The sequence below is a fragment of the Salvelinus sp. IW2-2015 genome, linkage group LG22, assembly GCF_002910315.2.
Source record: "Salvelinus sp. IW2-2015 linkage group LG22, ASM291031v2, whole genome shotgun sequence".
NCBI lineage: Eukaryota > Metazoa > Chordata > Actinopteri > Salmoniformes > Salmonidae > Salvelinus > Salvelinus sp. IW2-2015.
The window spans coordinates 33,298,266-33,322,533 of record NC_036862.1 but is presented as its reverse complement, the minus strand read 5'-3'; the positions used below and the strand labels follow the sequence as shown (position 1 = coordinate 33,322,533).

The 24,268-nt window shown below is 46.1% G+C and overlaps 1 protein-coding gene and 1 long non-coding RNA gene across 3 annotated transcripts in view; one reads left to right on the top strand and one right to left on the bottom strand.

Annotated features, from left to right (window-relative positions):
* Positions 1-18: 18 nt before the first annotated feature.
* zdhhc17 (zinc finger DHHC-type palmitoyltransferase 17) overlaps positions 19-24,268 on the bottom strand; it is a 51,478-nt gene continuing 27,228 nt past the window's right edge. Inside the window, 5 exon segments of the mRNA XM_070433884.1 lie at positions 19-2,937; positions 3,537-3,615; positions 7,515-7,589; positions 8,497-8,590; positions 8,696-8,758. Coding sequence (XP_070289985.1) covers positions 2,799-2,937; positions 3,537-3,615; positions 7,515-7,589; positions 8,497-8,590; positions 8,696-8,758 — 450 coding nt within the window. The 3' untranslated portion in view covers positions 19-2,798.
* On the top strand, positions 4,822-7,360 carry LOC139022832 (uncharacterized). 2 transcript variants are annotated; one of them, XR_011473886.1, is made up of 3 exons: positions 4,822-4,852; positions 5,715-5,741; positions 7,249-7,360. It is a non-coding gene; the product is annotated as an uncharacterized lncRNA (long non-coding RNA). The 2 variants fall into 2 exon arrangements; XR_011473887.1 differs by lacking the exon at positions 4,822-4,852 and adding an exon at positions 4,973-5,039.

Here is a 24,268-nt window from a genome sequence, read left to right as displayed (position 1 = left end):
GTCCTGAAGAAGGCGGAGAGGCACTGTAGATGATCATGTGCTTTTCACATGGTGGCAGCTGGGGGAAAAATGACATTTGTTGGAAGAGCCGGTGTGAAAAGCCTGATCCCAGATCCGTTTGTGCTCTTGACAACGCCATTCCTCATTGTCAAGTCAAACATGTTTGACATGACAATGGGTGACAAGGAATTGGCATGCGCACAAACAGTGGCACTCAGGCTAGTGTGAATATTTCTCTGGAACAGAACCTGGATGAGCCTCATACCTGTAGGTTGTTTATGATGATCGCTGAGCTCCTTTTAGATATAGGCAGCAGTAGGTGAGCCTGCAAAATGATCCACTGTGTCCCTCACTGATGTAGACATGACCCCACAAGATGGTAGACCTTTTAATACCATACAGGACTCTAGTTCCCAAAAGCCTTTTACCACAGGCAGCGCCATTGAGGACTTTCACCATTTTGAAGTAGTCAACTGGGTGGGACTTCCTATAGTTAAGGAAGGGTCGCATAATTCCATCCAGGTCAACACCAATGAATTATACTCGTGGGCAAACAGCCCATACCTGCAGGTGGTGGAAATAGCCAACCTTGGTGTTTATACTGTACCTGTTCACAACAACACACTCCAGGTGGCAGTTTGCCAACTGATAAAAGTAGAAAATGGAGATGGCCTCAATGGTGCGTCCCGTGCTCTTACGTCATAAGGGATAGAAACAACGATGCGATGTCTAAACCCATGCTTCATACCTCTCAATGTTATCCTGGATTACAGCGTACGATGACACGCATGATTTCAGTTTAGAAAAAAATACTGTCATTATTTCTCTTGCATCTTGCTTTACAACTTGTACATCCAGTGGTGTAACAAAACCAGCAATATGACATAGAAAAAACCTTTACTTCGAGTATAATCCAACCACCAGCATGGAACATAAAATATTACACTTCGGCAGGCTGGACCAGACTTGATATCTGGTGCCTGCAGACCGAGAAGGAGACTTGCACTAAAGATACACACTGGATTTAAAAAACAAAAGCAAACATACCGAAGAAAGTACTTGTAAATACTGAACATTCACTATATACAGACACATGGCTATCACTGGGCAGCTTGGATGACGAGGGGCGGGGGGGGTGAGTCAACAGTATGGCGACAGCCCAATGTCCAAGCATCACACATGCAGTGGAGTTTGCAGGGTTAAAATGCCTTTAGACAGCAGTGTCGGACATCACTAAAAGCTACAGTCATACAATGGATTATAAATCGGGAGTTCTTTTCCATTTGGTTGGATGAAATCAACGTTTAAAAAGGAGCAGCTTCAACTGATAAAATCACTCACCAAGAAAACTAGATTGTTTATGTACAGATGGACATATTTTACATTTCAGTCCGTCCTTGCGCTGCCGCTGCGTAGAGACTACTAGCGGGAGAAGTAATGACCAATAACAGATGAGAACCCAGAAGAAGGGGCAGGTCTCGGGCTATATACCTTTTTTCTCTCATTGGGCCCGAGCTCCTTCAAATCGGTAAACATTGAAGCGGCGGGAGTACGCCTGTATTTCTTCAGTAACGGCGAGACCAGAAACAAAAAAGGTGATCAGTGCATTGTCATAGGCAGACAAACAAACAAAAAAATACACACATGGAATGAACCTTTCTTGTAAACTCCCAGAACCATCCATTCAGTCTGGGATGGAATGGCCTCATCTTCCCCTGACTCTAGTTGATCTCTCACTAACACTACTCTTATATTAGTGTGTGTGTGCCTACTTTTCTAGTGAAGCTCTCAGGGCACCATGTCAGACATCCTTATACGATTTGTAGCTGATGTTTTCTTGATAAAAAAAACTAATTTAAAATAAGATGGTACTATAACATAATTTGATCTATAAATAGAGTTAAAATAAATATGCTTGCATCACATTATAAGTAGGATGTCGCTCCTATCTGCACCTTCAATACCTTGTGAAAGAGACCACTGGGATCAGACCCCCCCCCCAACGATTGCAAATGCCATTTTATGACGTACTGACAAGTTTAACAACTTTGGCAATTCTAAGCAATCCTTAGGGTAACTTGCAAAGACTTGAACGACGGTACYTAACCATGCCATAGTAACCATCCCTTATCAAATCCTGCTTAAGAACCAACTTCTTCCTTGAAAGGKCTCCCTTCCTCAGTCTCCCTAGCCACAACAGTTCTAAAAAGGAACAATAGAGTTTTGAGCAACAATAAAAAACTGAAAGACAGAAGAAAAAAAACTGCAGGTCAATAAGATGGACGATTAAAAAAAAAAAGTGAAAAATGTATCTAAAAAAATAAAATGGGAAAATAAACCAAAAAGGGAAAAAAATGATARTGCCGTCAACCGTACCGCCTTCACCGCAGCATAATGACTCGAGTACAGCAAACAAAAAGATTCCTTATTTTAGTTTTTTTTATATTCTCTTTTCTCCTCCTCCCTCTGCCTCTCTCCCTGCCGCGTCTGGCAGCGGTGCACCGTCCATGGGCAGGAGAGACGAGYGGGGACCAGCAGAAGAGAAGGCCCCCCCAGGAGGGGCTCGGAGGTGGTGGTGGGTACAGTAATGGAGGTGGTTTCATATAGACTAGTAGTAGGTGTTGGTCTTATGGTGGTGTCCCGTAACAGCATGCTAGTTCCTGGCTGGTTTTCTCACTCTGAATGGGTGAGGAAGGAGGTCTGAGGGGAGTGCTCCAGAGAACAGCCTGGCTCCGATACTGAACCCTGGGGAACCCCCTCCTCTAGACACCGTCGCGCCACCTCTCCTCTCTTCTCGTCTACACCAGCTGGTAGCCCGACCCGGACGTCTGGTCGTACTCGATTGTGTACTGTGTGGTCCAGTCTATCGCCTTGGGCCGGATCAGGCCACAGCAGCGAATCTCAAAGAAGTCTATGAGGTTCCGTACACAACCATGACTACGGAGAGGGAGAGAAATGAAAATGTTGACATCATAACTACTTCTACATGTGTTAGGGATCCATTGATACAAGTACTACACCATGTGTATCAGGTGAAGTTTTGGTAGGTAGTGCAGCTTTGCTAACATCAGGGGAATATTAACAAACGAGAATTCGGAGGACGATGCTAAATCATGCTAGCTACTGCCTGTAGCAAAAGTAAACAACGGATTATCGTGGATTATGTCAGTACTGGCCTACATAGACAACCCAGGTAACATTAATTTCACCCAAACATGTAGGGCCCCGTTTCCCAGACACAAATTAGGCCTAGTGCTGGACTATAAAGCACTTTCAACAGATCTCCATTGAGAATGCTTTTTAGTCCTGGACTAGGCTTCATCTGCCTGGGAAACGGGCCCGTAGATTGGATGAACCATCCCTTTAAGTAAGCACCAGAATGTACCCATTGTTACCATAACTGGAACAGTCAATATTGAGGGAATAAAAAACATTAAAAGGCAACATTGTCCTGTACTGACCCAGGATCAGGTCAGTATTTCTGGGTAGGAGCACACAGATTGGCAGGGGCTCCTGAAGGGAGGGCTAGTACTCACTTGAAGGGGCTCTCGATGGAAGTGGCCGTTACTTTAAAGTGCTTGTATCTCCTGGCGTTCATCCTCTCGTTTGTGGTGATTCAGACGAGCAATTGGAAGAGGGGTGCCCGCGTTAGAACACAATGTACAAAATAGTTGTGAAAATAAATAAATTAAATGGACACATCTATGAATACAATCAAGCTTGAAGGTAGGATGTAATGCATCATGGACAATTATGATTCTATAGGATATAGGCTTGTCTATGGGTTTCTGCTGGGACATGCTTAATTTACTTATTACATGGCTATGCAGGTTACAACAATAATGGGTTCTCTTAACCTGGTAGAGCTGGAATGATCAGCACAGACCAATGAAGTGGACACTGTTGAGGAACATCAGAATCAGGGAGAGCAGGAGGGATTGCGTAGGTACAGCAGACCATCCTTGGTGTGTTTGGTGGGCAGTGGATCTCCGTCTGGGTAGGGGGCAGAGAGGTTAGGGAAGAACCCAGGGTGTGAGTAGGATGGATTAAACCTGATCTCCAGTTTGGGTAGAGGGGCCAGAGAGGTTAGGGAAGACAGGGTATGAGTAGGATGCGTTAACTGATCCTGAGTTGGGTAGAGGGCAGAGAGGTTCAGGGAGAACAGGGTGATAGTGAGTAGGAGCTGAGATTAAACCTGATCTGCAGTTGATTGAGTGTATGAGTGATTAGCATAGACCATATGAAAGGGTTATACTACGTTTACATAGAAATGAATAATGACTAATAATGGTTATTGGACAATTAAAGTAACCAAATTGTGGTGTTACATAAAATAGAGATGTTAATGTTGTTATTAAAATTTCAAGCCTTTTTGCCTGAGTTCGTTCCATAGAAGGGAATAGTCTGGAATAATTCATAAGGCTAATTATTGGCTTCACAAATGACTGGGAGTGGTGCAGCAAACATCTGTATACAGCTAGGTTGTTTCAGCTGTAAATTACATTAGAATCATGTTGGTGTAACTAGAATGAGAGGTGTGGTGGTGTAATAGAATGAGAGGTGGGGTGGTGTAACTAGAATGAAGTGGATGAGTGTCTAGAATGATGGTGTGGGTGGTGTAAACTAGAATGAGGGTGTGGTGGGTGTATAGAACACTTGATGAGGTGGTGGTGGTGTTAACTAGAATGAAGGTGTGTGGTGTAATGGAATGGGGATGGGTGGGTGACAGAGTGAGAGGGTGGTGAGTGAACTAGAATGAGAGTGGGTAGGGGTGTGAACTAGAATGAGAGGTGTGGTGTGGGGTTGTCTAAGAATGAGTGTGTGGTGGGTGGTTGTGAACTAGAAATGAGGTGTGGTGGGGTGGGTTATGTGTAAACTAGGATGAGGTGGTGGTGGTGTGAACTAGAATGATGAGGTGTTGGTGTGGTGGTGTAACTAGAATGAGAGTGTGTGTGGTGGTGTAACTAGAATGAGAGGTGTGGTGTGGTGGTGTAACTTAGAATGAGAGGTGTGGTGGGTTGGTGTAACTAGAATGAGAGGTGTGTGGGGTGGTGTGTAGCTAGAATGAGAGGTGTGGTGGGTGGTGGAACTAGAATGAGAGTGTGGTGGTGTTAACTAGAATGAGAGGTGTGGTGGGTGTACTAGAATGGAGGTTGGTGGGTGGTGTAACTAGAATGAGAGGTGTGGTGGTGGTGGTGTAACTAGAATGAGAGGTGTGGTGTGGTGGTGTGCTAGATGAGAGGTTGGGTGGTGGGTTGTGTTGTAACTAGATGAGAGGGTGTGGGGTGGTGTTAACTAGAATGAGAGGTGTGGTGGTGGTGTAACTAGATGAGAGGTGTGGTGGTGCTGTAACTAGGAATGAAGAGGTGTGGTGGGGTGTGTAACTAGAATGAGAGGTGTGGTGGGGTGTGTAACTAGAATGAGGGTGTGGTGGTTGAACTAGAATGAGAGGTTTGTGGTGGTGGTCTAGATGAGAAGAGGTGTGGTGGTGTAATAGATGAGAGGTGTGGTGGTGTAAACTAGAATGGAGGTGTGGTGTTTGGTGGTTGTTAGAATGAGAGGTGTGGTGTGGGTGGCTGGTGTAACTAGAATGAGAGGTGTTGGGTGGGTGTGTAACCTAGAATGAGAGGTGTAGGTGGTGTTTGTAACTAGAATGAGGGTGTGGGTGGTGTAACTAGAATGAGAGGTGTTGGTGGGTTGGTAACTAGAATGAGGGTGTGGGGTGGTGTAACTAGAATGAGGTGTGTGGGTGGTGTACTAGAATGAGGGTGTGGTGTGGTTGGTGTAATAGAATGAGAGGTGTGGTGGGGGTGTGTAATAGAATGAAGGTGTGGTGGTGGTTATAGAATGAGAGGTGTTGGTGGTGTAACTAGAATGACGAGGTGTGGTGTGGTGGTGTAACTAGAATGAGAGTGTTGGTGTGGTGGTGTAAACTAGAATGAGAGGTGTGGTGGGTGGTGTAAAGATGGAACGAGGTGGTGGTGGGTTGGTGTAACTAGAATAGAGGTGTGTGGTGGGGACTGAATGAGGTGTGGTGGTGTAATAGAATGAGAGGTGTGGTGGTGTCTAGAATGGAGTGTGGTGGGTTGTACTAGAATGAGAGGTGTGGTGGTGTAACTAGAATGAGAGTGTGGTTGGTGGTAATAAGAATAGAGGTGTGGTGTCGGTGGTGTAATAAGAAAGTGGGGTAACAGAATGGATGTTGGTGGGTGTACTTAGAATGAGAGGTGTGGTGGGTTGGTGATAAAATGAGAGTGCGTGGTGGTGGTTAACTAGAATGAGGGGGTAGTAGATGGGTTGTGTGGGGTGTGTAACTAGAATGAGAGGTGTTGGTAACTGGAATGAGTGGGGGTGTGTAATAGAATACATTTGGGTTTACTAGAATGAGAGGTGTGGTGTGTAACTAGAATGAGAAAGAACGTAGATGGAGGTTTCTGAGGTGTAGACTAGACATGGAGGTTGGTGGTGATCTAGAATGAAAGTGTGTGGTGGTGTGGATAGAATGAAGAGTTGGTGGGTTGTGTAATATAATGGGTGGTTGCACTAGGAATGATGGGTGGGTGTACTAGAATGAGAGGTGGTGGGTGCGTATAGGAGAGTGGTGAGAATGGACTGTGGGGTGTAACTGATGAGGCTGTGGGGTGGTGTATACTAGATGAGAGTGTGGTTGTGTAACTGAGTGAGGGTATAAGAGATGAGAGGTGTGGTGGTGTCAACATAGATGAGAGGTGGTGGTGTGGTGGTGTAACTAGAATGAGAGGTGTGGTGTGGTGCGTGTATACTAGAATGAGAGAGTGTGGGCTGTGGTGGTGTAACTAGAATGAGAGGTGTGGTGTGGTGGTGTAACTAGAATGAGAGGTGTGGTGGTGTGTAAATAGAATGAGAGGTGTGGTGTGTGTAACTAGAATGAGAGGTGGTGGTGGTGTAACTAGAATGAGAGGTGTGGTGGTGGTAACTAGAATGAGGGTGTGGTGGTGTAACTAGAATGAGAGGTGTCGGTGGTGTAACTAGAATGAGAGGTAGTGGTGGTGTAACTAGAATGAGAGGTGTGAGTGTGGTGGTGTAACTAGAATGAGAGGTGTGGTGTGGTGGTGTAACTAGAATGCAGAGGTGTGGTGTGTGTGTAACTAGAATGAGAGGTGTGGTGGTGGTGTAACTGAATGAGAGGTGTGGTGGTGTAACTAGAATGAGAGGTTGGTAGGTGGTGTAACTAGAATGAGAGGTGTGGTGGTGTAACTAGAATGAGAGGTGTGGTGGGTTGGTGTAACTAGAATGAGGTGTGGTGGGTTGGTGTAAATAGAATGAGAGGTGTGGTGGGTTGGTGTAACTAGAATGAGGGTGTGGTGGGTTGGTGTACTAGAATGAGAGTGTGTGGTGGTGGTGTAACTAGATGAGTGTGTGGGTTGGGGTGTAAACTAGAATGAGGTGTGGTGGGTGGTGTAACTAGAATGAGTGGTGGTGGTTGGTGTAACTAGATTAGGTGTGTGGGTGGGGTGTTCTCATCACAGAGATACAGCCATAGATCATCCAGCTGATCATGCAGAGCAGGAAGAACAGGTATCCCATGAAGTAGCGGTGATTCCCACTTCCTGTTGACAGCACAATGACAAAAGTGAGAGGGGGAGTTAAGCCTCATCTGTCTGGTCCCTCATTCTCCTCATCCCTTCCCTCACTGTCGTCATTCCTCCCTCACTGTCGTCATCCCTCCCTCACTGTCGTCATCCCTCCCTCACTGTCGTCATCCCTCCCTCACTGTCCTCCTGGCTCCTCTCCAGGTCAAGACAAATGAGAGACGTAGAGAGAGAGACGTAGAGAGAGAGAGAGAGAGAAAGAGAGAGAGAGAGAGAGAGAGAGAGAGAGGAGGAGAAAGACAGTACAGTAGGATTGAAGGAGGCCAATTAGTTATCAGATCTGTCAGTCGGCTCGTTGGGTCATACTCAGATACATGAGCAGGTGTGTGGGGCTGCTGCCAGTCACTGTTTGGACTAAAGGATGTGAAGGGGGGAGGACACCTGGCCAACACACTGAGGACCTCTAGGGAGTAACTTGTAGCGCGTCTACGTCSCTGCCTGTCTAAAAGGCAAGCTCCATCCTGTCTGGCTCTTAGGGGACAGCATGGACACTTTAGGACCCCCTTCCATCTCAAAGTTTACAGGCAGACATGCCTGGACACGTGTCAGCTGTTCATGAGGCCATCTGTCTGGAAGTTCAAACAGTGGAGGGAAAAACAGGCAGCTGCTGCTTCACGGCTAACAGAGCTGGGCAGCGTGCGTGCACACACACACACACACACACACACACACACACCTTTCTATATTCTGCCAGAACAGATAATGAATTCATGTGTCGGCTTGTTTATTGTTCTTACAGAACCATGTGCTGCTTCTTAGGCTGGAATTCTGTGGACATAAATGACAATCAGCTGCACTAACTCCAGTTGCTGGGCAATGAATGGGTTGTTGCTAAGCTAAATACTGCCGCTGGTGTTACACATACCGACACAGTTGCCCACCCAAGGGCAGTGGTGGTCGAACTTGGCGATACAGCGGTTGCACACAGCACAGTGTTTGGACCGGATYGGCTTCCGTATCTGTMTGGACAAATACAAATGTATTGAGGCTTGACAGAATGACAAAGMTAAACCCAAACCATGCAAAACACATCAGGACATAATACAATGAAGTCATTTCTTTACCAAACAAGTACTGCAGAATATGCTGAGATCCAGGCTGCCCGTCTCCGCCAGTTCAACAATAGTCTGGAGAGAGAGAGAGGTGAGAGACGTGAGGGTGAGAGAGAGACGTGAGTGGGAGAGAGAGGTGGAAAGAAAGAATTTGCAATATATCAAATCAAATTCTATTTGTATGGCAGCTGCAGCGCAAGGGCCAGTTAAAGGACAAGYGCATCTTAGCCTGAGTGCCAGTCTCGGTTTGTGCTATAACTCRCTGTCATTCATTGTCATGCCAAACAAGGATAGCAATGGAATTGGCAAGAGAACAAACAGATCTGGAACCAGGCAAATGCTATCTGTGAGCGAAATTGAGATTGGCAAAAAAACATTTAACTTTGAAATGAAATGTGTATCTGATAGAGTGGGGTCATGGGAGCATGGAAGACCTTTTCGTGTAAACCCAGAACCATCCATTCAGTCTGGAATGGATGGCCTCATCTTCATTGACTTAGTTGATTCTTCACACTACCTTATAATTAGTGTTGTGTGCCCTACTTTTCGAGTGAAGCTCTCAGGCCATGTCCGACATCTTATTACGATTTTGTAGCTGATGTTTCCCTTGATAAAAAAACTAATTTAAAATAAGATGTATATAACATAATTTTGATCTAAATAGAGTTAATAAATATGCTTGTGTATTCACCACATAAATAGGAATTCGCCCGTCTCGCCTGACGATGCTTGGCGAAGCTCCCAAACCCCTCTTCGTGCACATAAAACCAGGAGGACGACGCTGGGGCCCAAACTAGGCGCTCCTCACAACCTGACACCAACCGGCACGACGCTCGGACCTCCGCATCCTGCTTAAATCGCCCGGACTGACTTGGTCCACATACCACCTGATCACCTTAACAACCCTAACCATGTTATCGAGCAGTTCTGGCGTCACAGACAAATCTCCTTCCTCTATACCGGTACGTATGCTAATGAGCCCCAAACCCTCCTCTCTAACCGGACGGAACGTCTGGGACCTCACCCTCTCTTAGTAGAATTCCGAGTCGACTCGATCTTGAGCCTTAAATACCTCCTCTTCTCACATTGCACACGGGGTCACCGTCACCTCGCAGTTCCTGCGCGAGCCCCACAACATCTATCACACATACCAAGCCAATCAACATCGAGGTTGACGATCTCTGGCCAAACCCGTCCCTGCAACTAAAAAATAAAACAACACGGACGACGACTAGAAGGCACAATCGCCATCCGCTGTACCAAACTGAAGATGGTCCGATTTAAAATAAAAAAGTATGGACGGATAGCATTTAAAATAGTAATAGGCTAACAAATGACGGAAAACAACATACCCCTCCGCAATAAAAGGGCGCAAGGAACGATAGAACATGTGGCTCAAATTTAGCCCTCCGTCACCCACACTCCCGCTCAACTTTTCCCCTGGGCCCACACCCTCCCATAACAGCAGGAAAATCGGACCTGCCCGCGAGGGCACACAGCCCAACCCACATAACAACAGAATGACGCACTTGACTCTCTAATTAAGCCTCTCCTCCTTATAACCTCATCCGTGACGATCTGCTTCGGCCAACCACACCCCTCTCCCGTACCAGGCACGACCCACTGGTTGCCCAAAGCCCCCCCCTAACTTCCGGCGGGCGCGACGCTGGGCCAAACCCTCCCCTAATCGCGCCAGACGATCTGGCGCCTGAGGGCCCAGAACACACCCTCCGCGTAAACCCGGGACGAGCGTGGGGGCCAAACCCACTCCCCTGAGAGCAAAACGCCGGAAACCCGCACGCCTGCCCGGCCAAACCCTCGCCCTTGCCACCGGACCGGGCACGTGATCGCGTTGGCGCAAACCTGCCCTTGGACCCCCGAGTAATCGAACTGCTGGTTGTCGTCCTATATGAATACCCTCCGTAGGTACATAAAACCAGAAGACGGGCGTTTGTCGAGTCCAGAGACCCTCCCGCTAGACTAGCGTGACGCGACGTCTTTCTTGAGTGCTGGTGGTCTAACCCTTCTAACCCTCGTGCCTGAGGAAGCGAGTCTGCGTGATAGTCCAGCAGAGAAACAGGACCCTGGGCGTCCAAATCCTTCTACCCTTCCTAACTGGGGGAAAACCGGCCGCCCTCTCGACGGACCTAGCGGGCAATAAGCCCTACCTCTATTGCACTTCTTTGTCCGACCGGAACGCCACGCTGGGCCCTATAAAGACCCTCCCTTCCTCACAGACACGCGTACGACTGCTGGGTTCACTCCAATACCTCGCCTGATCGTTCGCGTGAGCACCCTCGGTCTAGGTTACCTTAAGTCCCTACCGTGATATCCCGACGCATGCTGCGGGCCCAAGACGCTCCCAAAACCGTGCCGATCCACAGAGTCGTTCCAGGTTACATGAGGCCAGTGTGTGCTACCTGACACTGGACGAATATGGTGTCAGATAAAGGAAATGGTTGGCACGCGACAGCCTGAACCTGGGCGGCTTTTAGGACAAACAAGTCATATCGAATTGAGACGACCACCAGGGATCTTATGAAATCACGCACTATATGTGGCTAGCAGGTGGAAGTATTGTGGTGCACTGGCGATATGCGATTAATGGGCGGGCTCAGCTGAATCATTAGGACCGCTGTGCTGGGCTCGAATATGATGGAAACAAACCGGTCGCCGAAGCATTGTCATACTTTTTATGATTATGTACGGAAGTGAGCTCAAGTAGTGTCTCATATTGTCTTGCTAGGCGTTACTTGGCGTTGGATGGTGAACAAATGTGAAGAACCAACGGGCCTGAGCTGTATTAATGCGTGATTTAATTTCTCAGGACAGAGGTCATGTGAAAGAGTTACTGGGACATAAGTAGAGCAAAAGTGTGTACATTTAATTTTAAATCGCTAATACAATGACATTAAAGGTGAGTCCTGCGTTTTCCAGATCACTAAAATGTTATGACTAGTGCGGCACCTTAAAAGCATGTTCATATACATACTCGAATTGAGAAGACTTGTCTTTTGGTCCCGTGGCACTAGACGGATGAGATCCATCGATCCATCTGGCATCTGTCGACGCATACGCGTACCCACCAGCTCTCTCTAGTTGGTGGAACAGGGCTAGAACCATCCCTTTGTAAGCGCCAGAATTACCCATTTGGTTCACCACGATTAACTGAGATCTCAGTCAATAACTTTTGAGCGAATAACAAAACATTAAAAGAGACTTACAATCATTTGTCCCCTCTTGTCTTATACCGCGAGGATTCATCTTCCCAAAGTGATGCTTTCTGGCCTTTTGGCGGTGGGCACAGATCAGGGCTTCCTGAAGGAGGCCTAAGTTACTCACTGAAGGGCTCTCTCGATGGAAGGTGTGCATTCCATTATACTCTACTCCCTATTAAATGAAGTGTCTATAGTTATTGTACTGGCGTTTCGTATTCCCTTTCGTTGTGGTGTATTCAAACTCCTACTAATCTTAGTTTTTAGGGATTACCCGCATTATTGTTATTAAACTAGTACAGGACCCCCCAAAACTTTCATACCCACAAATTCGACTCGATTTAAATTTTCTATCATTCTGTGGAATCATCCAAGAAACCAAGAAAGAGGAGTTGTAGTGGGATGCTAAATAGCTAGTCCATGGTAGATTGAGATTTTAACCATCCAATTAACGCGAGTCGATTCAGCGTCCTATGCGTGGTCGTCATAATGGCTAGTGGGACCCAGGTGCCGTTGCCCACACTACTTATCTAGATTAATGCATCACCCTAGAAATCAAAAAACGATCCGAGGGGTAAACAAACAATCCAATGGTCTCCCTTCATAACCTGGTTAGAAAGCTGGGACCACCAAGTTGATTACCAGAGTTCCAAGAGTTCACAGCACGACCATGAAGTGAGTAAAACAACCAACAACCGAGTGTCCGAGTGGAGATTAACACACGCAGAGAACAATCCAGAGAACAAGAAAGTCAGACCAGGAAATTAGCCGTTTGGACCTATCTGCCAGTTAGCAAAACAACATCCAGATTAGGTGAACCAATGCCCAGAAAGCAAACAATCCACTTCGCGTATATGTGTTAGATAAAAATGTGACAGAAAGAGCAACATTCCAGGGGACCCGTGAGGATCTCGAATGTTAACCATCTAAACGAGTATAAGAGAACAGAAACACATGCCAGGTATATGAAAAGACAGGGGTGAACTCAGAAACAGGGACATACCCTGAAGTTATTAACGTGTACCCCTATCAAATACCTAGAGGCGAGTCCATTAGGCCGAAATGACCAGTAATAACAGGAGCATCCAGAAATTGAAGATAAGATGACAGAGAAACAACATCCAGATGAGTGGGAGCTATTGACCGGTTAAAACACCTCAAGTGAGGAAGGTGAACAAAACCTTGCCAGATAATAGAGAAACCTAGAAAACAGAGCAATTACCAGTTAATTAGACAGTGAACACGGGAAATTAATTCAACAACTGCGAGTATTTAATAGCGATACAGAAGAAACAACATTCCAGTGACTTAACTACAAACTGTGACCAGAAATTTAAATAGCGAACTAACTACAGAAATTATAGACACGGAAACAAAAATTGTCTAGATTGTGATGTAGAAACCACAAATCAGTGTCTCTCAATTGTAGTTGAAACCGAGTATAACAAATCCAGGATTTATAACCAGATATATATGCACTCCAGATTAAGGTGACCAGAAACAACATTCCATATTAGAGTGATTGAGAATTTCCACCAACCTTCTTACGATTAGAGACCGAGATACAAAGCTAACAATGCCAGAATATACATTGAGAACAAGAACCCTAAAAAATCTAATGAAACTCTCACCAAGATGTCGGCGACGAAGTTAGATGGACCAACAGACAAACAAAACGGTACTACAGCCCTCGCAGCAGTGATTAGAGCCCAGGGAAAAACAACATCCAGATTAGTGATGAAAACAACATTCCAGATTAGTGACCAGAACAACATCCCAGTTAACGAGTAACATAAAATGTTAAAAGAATATTTGGTTGTACCAGTAGAAACTGAAAATAGGAGCGAACTATCCAGATTAGGTTGTGTTATAGTGACCTGATAACTAGAAGTGGAAAGAGGTGTATGGTTAGCTCGTAAGTCATCCATTTAACTAATAAATTGAGAAGGGAGTGATCCGATAATTGGTTAACCTAGAAAATGACAATATTACGAGTGTTTGGTGTAACTGATGAGATCGCAGGGTGTGTGGATTAAATCACAAAAATGAGAAGCGCATAGAGAATTTTCAGATTGTTGTGGGCTTGTGAACTGTAATTTGTGTGAAGGTGTCTTTTCGGTAGGGTGTGTCCTTTAATGAGACGTGTCCACCGTGCTCCTTCAGGCTCCCTCTCGTGTCTGCAATTTTTCAGTGGGAGTTATTGCTTCTGTTCCAAACCCTCTTGTCGTGCGTATCCTAGAATGAAGTGTTAGTGTCGTCTCTCTTAACGAAATGAGAGGTGTGGTGTGTTCGTGCTCTTAACCTCCATAGAATGAGAGGATGTCGGGATGTGGTGGTGTAACTTAGAATAGAGGTGTGATGTGTGGTGTAATCTAGAATGTGGACTGTTTGTGGCCCTGTGGTGGCAATGTACACCTATATGAGAGGCTGTGTTCGTGTGCGGTAACTACGATTGAAGTGTTTCAACGGTTGGGTGGCTCTGTAACCCTAGAATGACGGTCTGGTCTTGTTGTAACTTTTAGAATGATGTCATCCATCGATCTTGTTCTGGGTGTGCGGTGGTGTCAAAAGAATGAAGGTGCCCTCTTCCTCGATCCCCTCGCGTGCGGTGGTTTGTAACTACGAATGAGAGGTGTGGTGGCCACGTGTATCTCTGTATACTGTTACGAAACCAGAGTTGTGGTGCCTGTACCTAGAACGATACTCCTCAGGTGTGTCGGCCGTGGTCACCTCGAACGCACTCTGGGGCTCGGGTTCGTTTCCTGTAACTAGAATGAAGAAGTTGGGAGGTGGTGTAAACTTAGAATGAGGTTGTCGAGGTGGTGTGGCGTAACTCTGAATTAGGTGTTGTTGGTGCGCAAGTTGCCTCGTTAATACCTCGATGCATCGATGTGGCCTGGGGTTACTAACCTAGAATGAGGTGTCTCCGGGGGTTTGGGCGTTTCTGCGGAACCCTATAGAATGAGGTGGGTGTCGATGTTGGACTAGAATGAGGATCTCATTTGTGGTGGCCGGTGAGATTGCTCTCTCTGTGCTCGGAACCTTAGAGTGGCATCCGGTGGGTGTCCTTCGTACATCTACATGATGTGTGTCGGTGGTGCCGTTTATGCGTGGGAAACAGGATAGGTTCCTTCTTGGGTGTGGGTGCTTGCGGTAGGCTAGATAGAACCGCTTCGCGTGTCTATCCGCTGGACACCTAGAATGACTGCGGTTCGTGGTGTGTCTCCATGGTGAACCTAGAAATGATCGGTTGGTGGGTGATTGTAATAGAATGGAAGGTGTGGGGTGGTTCCTCTGTAACGTTAGCAATGACGCAGCTTGTTCGGTTTGGCGGTTGGTGTAACTTCGTAACGAACAGTTTGTTCCCGGTCGTCTCTCTGGTCGTGTAACTGAACCGATCTCTTCGTTCTTCGTGGTCATCCTCTCTCTTCCCGTCGCCCCTCTGTTCGTAACTCTTCACCTCTTAGTGAGGCTGTCCGGTCTGGCAGTGGCCGCCTCGGACACGCTGAACGAATACTGCGCTGAGGTGGGCTCGGCAGTTTATCGGCCTCTCTTCCTGGAATTAGCATGACTTGTCGATCCTTGTTGGCTTGGGTGTGTAACTTAGAAGTTGAGGTTGTTGGTGGTTATCCCGTTTGTCGTTACCTGAAGAGTCACCCCTGCTTCTTCTCTCTTGTTTCGACTGCCGTCGGCTCTTGCTTTAACCTTAGATTATTAGTCCACACCTCTCTCTCCATCGCTCTGTGGTGTCTTTGTGGAACCTAAGATTCTGGTGTTGTGAGGCGCGTATCTGCGTTGCTAACTAGAATTAGTGTGTGGTGAACACAATAGGTCGTTCTGGCCTGGAACTGAATACGACTCGGTGTGTGCGTGCGTGCTTTCGTCGAATAGGACATTGAGGCGCCTCTCGCCACTTCCTCTCACTCCACCCACCTCTCTTTGTTGGTGCTGTCGGTGTAATACGAATGGCAGGGTGCTAGGTGCCTGGCTACAGAATGAGGTATATCATCGTGGTGGTTTGGTCTTGGAACCCAGACTTGATCTGGGCTGCCACTCCTCTCTTCTAGTGGTGGCCCCTCTGCGTGTGGAAACTACATATTGAGTTGTTTTGGCTGGGTTTTGGGGAACTTAGACCGAGTCTGCCATGTTGGCCCCTTCTCTGGCTGTTTCATCGTAAACCCTAGAATGACGGTGCACCTCTGGTTTTCGTTCTGTCTGTTGTAAACTAGACATTGAGTGCTGTCGGACTTAGCCCTCTGGTCTTCCTCCCTTAAACACTACTGAATGACCCAGTTTGATGCGTGTTGGTAATGCTCAACTATGAATCTGAACACCCGGTCTCTCTCTGTGGCCGACTGTCGTGTGTAACTGAACTGCAGACTCGTCGCGCTTAGCTGCATGCGTGTTGTTACAGTCTGGAACCCCGATCGGTTCGCTGGTCGTCCACACCTCTCTCTCACGTCCGGTTGCTCACTAGAATGTAGTGTCCACGTCAGGCTCGGCTCGTACACTCTTGGCGATACCGATGGTGCTTGTGGTTGTAACCTTAGAACTCAAGGTGTTTGCTGTTGGCTCGTGCTGTACTTAGGACGATGGTGACTCTGTGGTGGGTTGGTGCTGTAACCCCTAGCAATGACTGGTGTGTGGATCTTGGTTGTAAACTAGAACGAGTGGTGGGCCTCTCGTGCGTCGTTGGTGCATCTCTCTAGTACGCGCATCTCCTCCTCTCTGCTTTGCTGCTTGTCGGCTCGTCTGCGTTACACTCAGTAACCGCCAGGTGTCCACGCTCTGCTGCGTTTGTCTGTCTTCGGCATCCACCTCTCTCTTTAAACTCCTACTCTCTTCTCTGCTTCGTTGGGTCTCGTCCAACTGAACGTGCGCGACGCTGGTTTGGTTCTCATACCCTGTAGTACTCGTACTTCCTGCTGAGTCGTTGCGTCTCTTGTTGTCGTGCTCTCGTCATACTTAGAAGAGGTTGTACTCTGTTTAGTCAGTTTGGTTGTAGGGTGAGAGGTGGTGCAAATGAGCATCCACGATTGGGGTACTTGATGTGTGTTGTGTGGTTGTTTGTGTGGTGGTGTTCTTCGTTAGTGACTAGATCAGGAGAGTGACCTGGAGAGGATTTCACCTAAACGGCCGCAAGATCGGGATAGTAGAACTTGGAAGTAAAAACAAAAGCGAGAAGTATCCCTAGATTAGGGCATTAGGTTTACGTTTTAGGGGTTAGGTTAGGTTAGGAAAAAATATTGACTTTGAATGGAAATCAATTTTAGGATCCCCATGAGAATATAAAAAAGTTGCTGTGTGTATGTGCGTGTGTGCCTTGCCAGCAAAAGTACGTTGAGTCCAGAAATTTAACCTTGTTTGGTGTGTCGTCGTCTGTTCATTGATTGAAAAATGGGCTCACTTTCAGATCTGAGGGCAACTTACAGTATGAGGACTCGGATGTGAGCACATTTATCAAGAAGCAACCAGTGAAATGCATAATTGGATGTTGGGAGTAGAAGTTAGTTAGCGTCGTGGTTTGAAACATAACCCTTAGCAATATGAAGTGTACTGGTTGGGGTGTGGGAAACTAAACGGAGGTGTGTGGTGGTTTGTTAGGTGATCGATTGTTTAAATTATGAATTTATGTAGGGGCAACCTTAATGTGCTTGATAAACAGTGACTATATATACAATTTGTTAGTATCACTATATAGGTTAATATTAGCCATAGAACCAAAATCTGTGCTGAAAGACTGACAGGTAACACAAAACTGCTACTAATTGCTTACAGGATCTACACAGCCATTACCACATACCCATAGTTACATTTACATTTTTACATTTAACATTTTTACATTTACAATGTTGCAATTCTGTTATTGGTAATAATAAAACTTTAAATTAACAGAAATTACCTTGTATGTGTTACGTATTTAAGGTGTTTACAGAAAATCCAGATATCGTGGGACTATTGGAGATCTTCGAAGGATTTGAGGGCTCAGGGTGTGCATCCTGGCGTGAATATCCCATTGATCAAGTACGATTGGAGATGTTTCTAGCGAACTTGAGTTGGAGTCCAACTGTGGTGGTGAGAAATGTAACCAAGATATTATCATGGTGGAAAGGCAACACTAGTCGGCTTGGTCTACTATAAGGTCTCGAGTGTTGACAGTGTGCATGTTTTAACTGTCGAAACCGAGCAAAAACCGACAGCCATGAGGATTGTGGTTGTGAATAAGAGTTGGTAACAACCATAGAACCAAGAGCTGCCAAGAGCAGACATTGTTTTGGGTCGACGCACATTATGTGCTGTGGAAACGCTGTACTTTATAAGAGTACGTTGTGTGGGTGGGGTGGCAGCTATGTTGTGCTAGGAACGAGGTGCGGCCAATAACACAGTGGCCTCCATCATTCTTAAATGAAATCAAGTTATTGAACCACCTTAAGACTCTTCCTAGAGTGGCCGCCCGGCCAAACTGAGCAGGTTGGGTTCTTTGGGTCAACCCTCCCTGACACAAGAAACCCGAAGGGCTCATTCTGATAGAGCTTAGAGTCCTCTGTGGAGAAATGGGAGAACCTTGCCAGAGACAACCATCTCTGCCAAGCACTTCCCAAGCCAATCAGGCCTTTATGGTAGACGTGGTCAGACGGAAGCCCACTCCCTCAGTAAAAGCACATGACAGCCCGGTTGGGAGTTGCCAAAAGCCACCTAAAGGGACTCTCAAGCAGACTGAAAATAGTTGGTGCGTGTCTGGATTCCGTGAACCGACCCAGAGTAGTGTTAACTTCTTTTGTCCTGCATGCAAGCGTCCATAGTACTAGGCGAAAAGGCTCTTGGCTGAGCTTATTCGGTCGCTTACAACTAGAACGGAAATAAAGCGGATGGGTGGGCTGTGGTGGGTTAGGGTGCAACTTGAACCAGGATGTTGGGCTGGTGGAGTACGTTTGTAGGGAATGTTTTTCATGGCAGGGGTAGTTGGTGGAACTCTTCGAGAGGACTTACAACCAGGCCAATAAGGAACTCTACGGTTGGGGTTAGCAGAATACAGAGACAGTTAACGTAGCATCCTGGAATGAAAAGCCTGTGCTCCGATAGTACTGTAGTACTCTAATCTTTAGAAGCAAAGACGGTTGGATAGGAGAGTGGTTCACCTTCCCAGACGGTAGTTCTCCTAAGCTCGGAAACTGACGTGTGGTGCCTGAAGATGGCTACCAACTAGAAGTGAGGCCAATTGACAGCGCTCGAGGAGAGGGTGTTTTGAGAACATATATACATGATGGAAGTGTGCTGCGTGAGCGGTTGGCCCCAGCCAGTGCTCAACCTAGGACATATTAAGAGGATGTCGGGGAGTTCCCAGATATACGACATATATGCACAGGTGTATGTCAGGCTTGTGAGTGAGGATTCTGCAGAGAGGTAGGAAATAGTAAAATGAGGGAGTAGTAACTCGCCAGAGAATTGAGCGAGGTTGGTGTGTATGCTTGACAATGAGCTGGTTGTAGCGGTCATACCAAGAAAGGACTCGAGGCTGTAATCGCTGTCACAATGGTCTTCAACAAGTGGGGTGTGATGTAATAGAAATAGATAGTTGAGTAAAGGGGTCTGGTAGGTTGAGTATTATAGTTGAATATGTAGAACTATTATGATCAGTTGTTTTAGTGTTCCCCAAATTCTAATGGAGAACGTTGGTTGTATATGCTTTAGTACATCAATTATGGGTGTTGTACTGTGATGTCATTCATGGGGTATCGTGATGTTCATTATGAGGTATGTGATGTCATTATGTGGTGGGTTTCACTGTGATTGTCATTGTGAGGGAATTGGGAGTGGTTGGAGTGATGAGGTATTGTAGATGATCATTGATAGGGGTGTGTGGGGGGTGTAACTAGAATGAATGTGTGGTTGGTGTGTAACTTTAGAATGAGGTGTTGTGGGGGTATTGGTGTGATTGTGATCAATCTATGAGGATATTAATGTTCGTTGTTAGTGGTATGTGTGTGATGTTTTAACTCCCTAGTGGAAATATATGGTGTTATGTCATTAGTGGGGGGGTGTACTAGTAATTTGTTGATTGTCATTATGTGTGGTTGGGTATTGGTGTGTTTAGAGTTAAGGTACATTTGTAGCATTAGAATAGCGTTGTTATGAGAGTGGAAGAATGTGGTGGAATAGTAAATCTAAGTGGAAGATGTGAGAATTGATGTCTGGAGGTAGGGGTGGTGGGATAGTCATGAGTGATATTTATATCGAATATCTGGAAAACTATGAAGAGAACACAGGATGAGATCATGAGTAACCAAATGTAACAAAATAGTGTACTAGAGATACAGAATTATATGTCAGAATTGATTCAGAATTGAAGTTAGGGAAGTATGGATTTGTAACTTAGAAATGAGGTATTGGATGTGTGTGAGTGAGCGATAGGCGTTGTATGCACACTAAGTGATATTGAGGCAGGTTGTTGTGGGGGCTGCAACCAGCTTAATCTAGAATTGCTTGGTCCAACTGTCTGATAAGCACCAGAGAATTATGCCGCATATTATGTCTAGGCAGTGGTGGGTGTTTTCCTTTTGGCTCAACTTTGCTGGGGTGTTGTGAGGATATGACATGGTTACAACATAAGGCAATATGCAAATTGGGGTTGGTGTGGTCGTGGGTGAGTGTGGTGTGAGGAACTGCACGTACATTGAGGTGTGGTGGGTTTGGGTGTTTCCCTAGTGACCTGCCAAGCCAGCATTCCAATAGACTCCTTGCACTTCTTTGGTCAAATAGATAGACACTTCTAACAGGCTGATCTGGAAGAGGAGGCAGGGTTTTGGGTCATTGATACCTGCTTGGAAAAAACAAAATAGATAGTTCCCTCTTTATTCATGCAAAACCAGATGGGATGAGGTATATCTGCCGGTTGGCATATCTCCGCTGTCTTGTTGACAGCGAGCCTGAGACCATAGAAGTTGACTGGTATGAGAGGGTGTAGATCCTTGAGCATACATTGATCTGAGTTCACCCTCAATATCCTCACCCATGTCCACTCTACCCCCAGTCAGTTAAATACCATACCCATTCACACGATCCATAACAATCTCATTTTATTCGCATATCCCTCCACTACAATCGTTCAGTTTCACCCAATAATCTCCTATTTCATTCTACATCGCTGGTCTCGGGCCTCACTGTTCAGTGTCCAGACAGAGATCATATCATTGAGAATAGTATGGCAGACGAGCTGGAAAGTATAAAGCAGATACGCCTAGGATATTGGTAGATAAAATACATACAAAGCTACTCATACGAGATCTGTTCAGTACTACACTGTGACATCAAGTACATGGAATGCATTCTACACGATCAATTAACACAAGAGATAAAAAGAAAGTCGAATGAGCAGTGAGTAGAGTTGTCAAATGGGTGAGTGAGCCAGTGTCGATTTTATAAATTGGAGTAGGCTCAATAATGTGTCGATGTGAAGGGGGAAGGACACATGAGTCCTTAAACCAACTGTATAAGCATATAAGCGACTAAGACTGGAGACTTAGATAGTGAGTGAAATGGAGCAGTGTTGGCTATGTAAGAGTCTACTGCTATGATGCCCATGAGTAAATAGAAGCAAGGAAGAATACCATACTGAGTCACTGAGTTTCATTAGGGACACTCGCAAGGTAAGTTGGTAATCGAGTTAATGACGCCTACCTCTTACACGTATCTCGCGCTCATTGCAAAGTTATAGATCGCAGGCAGAAGTGTTTCTCGGATGTTTTAACGACGTGCGCGTTCTTCATGGGTGACGCAGTAATACGTTCGAGTGTAGCTGAAGAAAAGTTCTCAATAACAGCGATGCGGCAAACAAATTACGAGGTCAAGGATTTCTTGCTCTCCCAGATTGCGCTTATCCAAGTCTTGTCGGACGAGCAGAGAGATCGTGTGAAGGACGAAACAAGGCAGCACCAAAACCGCAGTATCTAGTTTTTGGTAGGTACTTCTGACCTGGACACAGAGACCTAGGAAATAATGAATTCAATTGAGCGTGTCTCGGCTGTGAGTCTGTGATTCGGTTGTCTTAGTCAGAACCGATGTGGCTGCTTGCTGGCCTGATTCTGGTGGATGACTATAATATGACGAGTATCAGTGCACTCTGACGATACAGGCTGTGATGAGGCTGTGTCATTGCCTAAGCATGGTAGATCTTTAGTTATGCTAAAGTCTGAGACTGGAAGCCATGATTGTGCGCTTGTGTTTGTGATCGACATACCGACCACCGAATTTAGTTAGCGAGACAGCCAAGACGAGAGCATCACAGTACTTGGCTGGTTAGAAAGTGGTTTTGCGAGGTAGGTATAATGCGAGCGGCTTTGGTGACAATATGCGCACACGATAGAGCACTGCACTGTGATTGAGGCATCGGATGCCAATATTTGGCTCTGTGCCCCGTAGATGTTGTGGGGAGCAAAGTGAACAAATGGTATTTGTGAAGGTGCACTATGATCGCAGCGATCACGCAAACGGTCAAGAGCCCAATACGGATTTTTTGCGACTGGTCAGTTATATAATAAATACGCAGGTGTCATGGATCATGAGATCACCAAATTGACAAGTTGTATTCGTTGAAGGCCAAACAAGGCATTATATGTGCCGAGATAAAGTATGCTGAAAGCCAGATTTCTACGATTTAATTGTTCGTTCGTCCGCTTCGGAGTTCAATCGATCTGTCTGATAGTGAGAAGGAGTAGAAGAGTAGAGATTTGATCCAGTGCAGTGGTGCTTGCTAGGAGACGAAGAGGTGAACTTGAGGCGCGATGAGGTATGGTTGGAAGAAAAATTATTTGACGTTAGTTCACTAACTCAAATCAATAATTCTCTATATTGTTGTGGTATAGGCCCACAAGCCCAAATTTGCAGAGCAGCGCCTAAACGAGTCCAGTTATGTTTAGAGGCAACGTGAGCTCTTCGTCCTCTAGCGAGAGAGGAGTCGAGCCGGTCTTGCTCGGTGTAATGATGAGCTATTAACTACAACTCGTTCATATATTATAGGTTCCATCCATTACAAACGGAGAGCAGATCTTGACCTCCGAATCTGAGAATTTGTACAGAGAAATTGAACACATACGTCTGGTGCTCTTGGAGCGCCAAGCAACATGTTCTATCTCTGTGCTGCTGATATATATGTAGGGTAAACTCTGGCTCTAAAAAAGTAGATTTGCCTTTTTGATATAATGATAATGGCCTGTTATTCTGGATTAAGGTGTGAGTGTTGGAGGTATGTATTTTGTAGGTGTCTTTGGAAACGTCGTTAATACACGCACTCTGCCTATTAATGGCTTAGCCATGTGTGACTGCAGTGGGAAGAGCGACATAAGGCTAGCTTAGACTCGAATATAGCGCCTCGCTTTCGTGTAGAGCTCACTGACGTGAGAAGCTCGCCCCTGTTAGATCGAAACGTAGTGTCAGACTCTGGGTACTTTTCCAACTTCCCTTGTCTGCCGGTGCTAACGACTTGTATGAACCGGCAGGATTTAAGTCACATGGATCGCTTTCATGGTCTTGTTGCCCGAAGTCTGGGAACTCTAGGGATAGAAAATTTCGTTGCTCCAATGTCTTAAACACTATACTCAGTGTCCGTGCATGAATAAACTCGGAATGGCCTTCATGTCTTAGAGTAGGCTGAATGCCACTACTGTCGATTTCTGCTATCTGCCGTGTGCTCTTGAGCTGTTCTTGCCTTGTTAACATCTATCAGACTTAGATCCTCACTAAACGTTCATCATGAATAGGGCATCTGTCTCTGCAATGCTCGCAGCCCAGTGTGGGACCTTGAGGCTTCCACTGCCGTTCATATACCATATCGTTACCAGAACCCAACAAACACGAACTGCAGGTTGGGCAAGTGCTCAGCTCCAGCTGGACAAGCTCATGGACTTAGACACTTTACCAGAGCAACTTAACGATAATGGAAGGAAAGAAGAGAAAGGTTTCAATCTGTCAGCCAGTGGACCAGGCTTGGTTACACTACAGACACTAACGATGGGGGCAATGCTCAGCCCAGTGGACCAGGTCTGGTTAACACTACAGACCACTAACGATGGGTGGCAATGCTCAGACCAGTGGACCAGGCTCTGGTTAACACTACAGACCACTAACGATGGGGGCAATGCCAGCCAGTGGACCAGGCTCTGGTTACACTACAGAGCACTAACGATGGGGCAATGCCTCAGCCCAGTGGACCAGGCTCTGGTTAACACATACAAGCACTAACGATTGGGGGCAATGCCAGACCAGTGGACCGAGGCATCTGCGTACAGTTAGCACACTAAACAGAGGCCCTCATTGAAGCTGGTTTGATGAGACTAACTCTGATGCCGGAGGCGCAAATGCCGCGATACGCAGT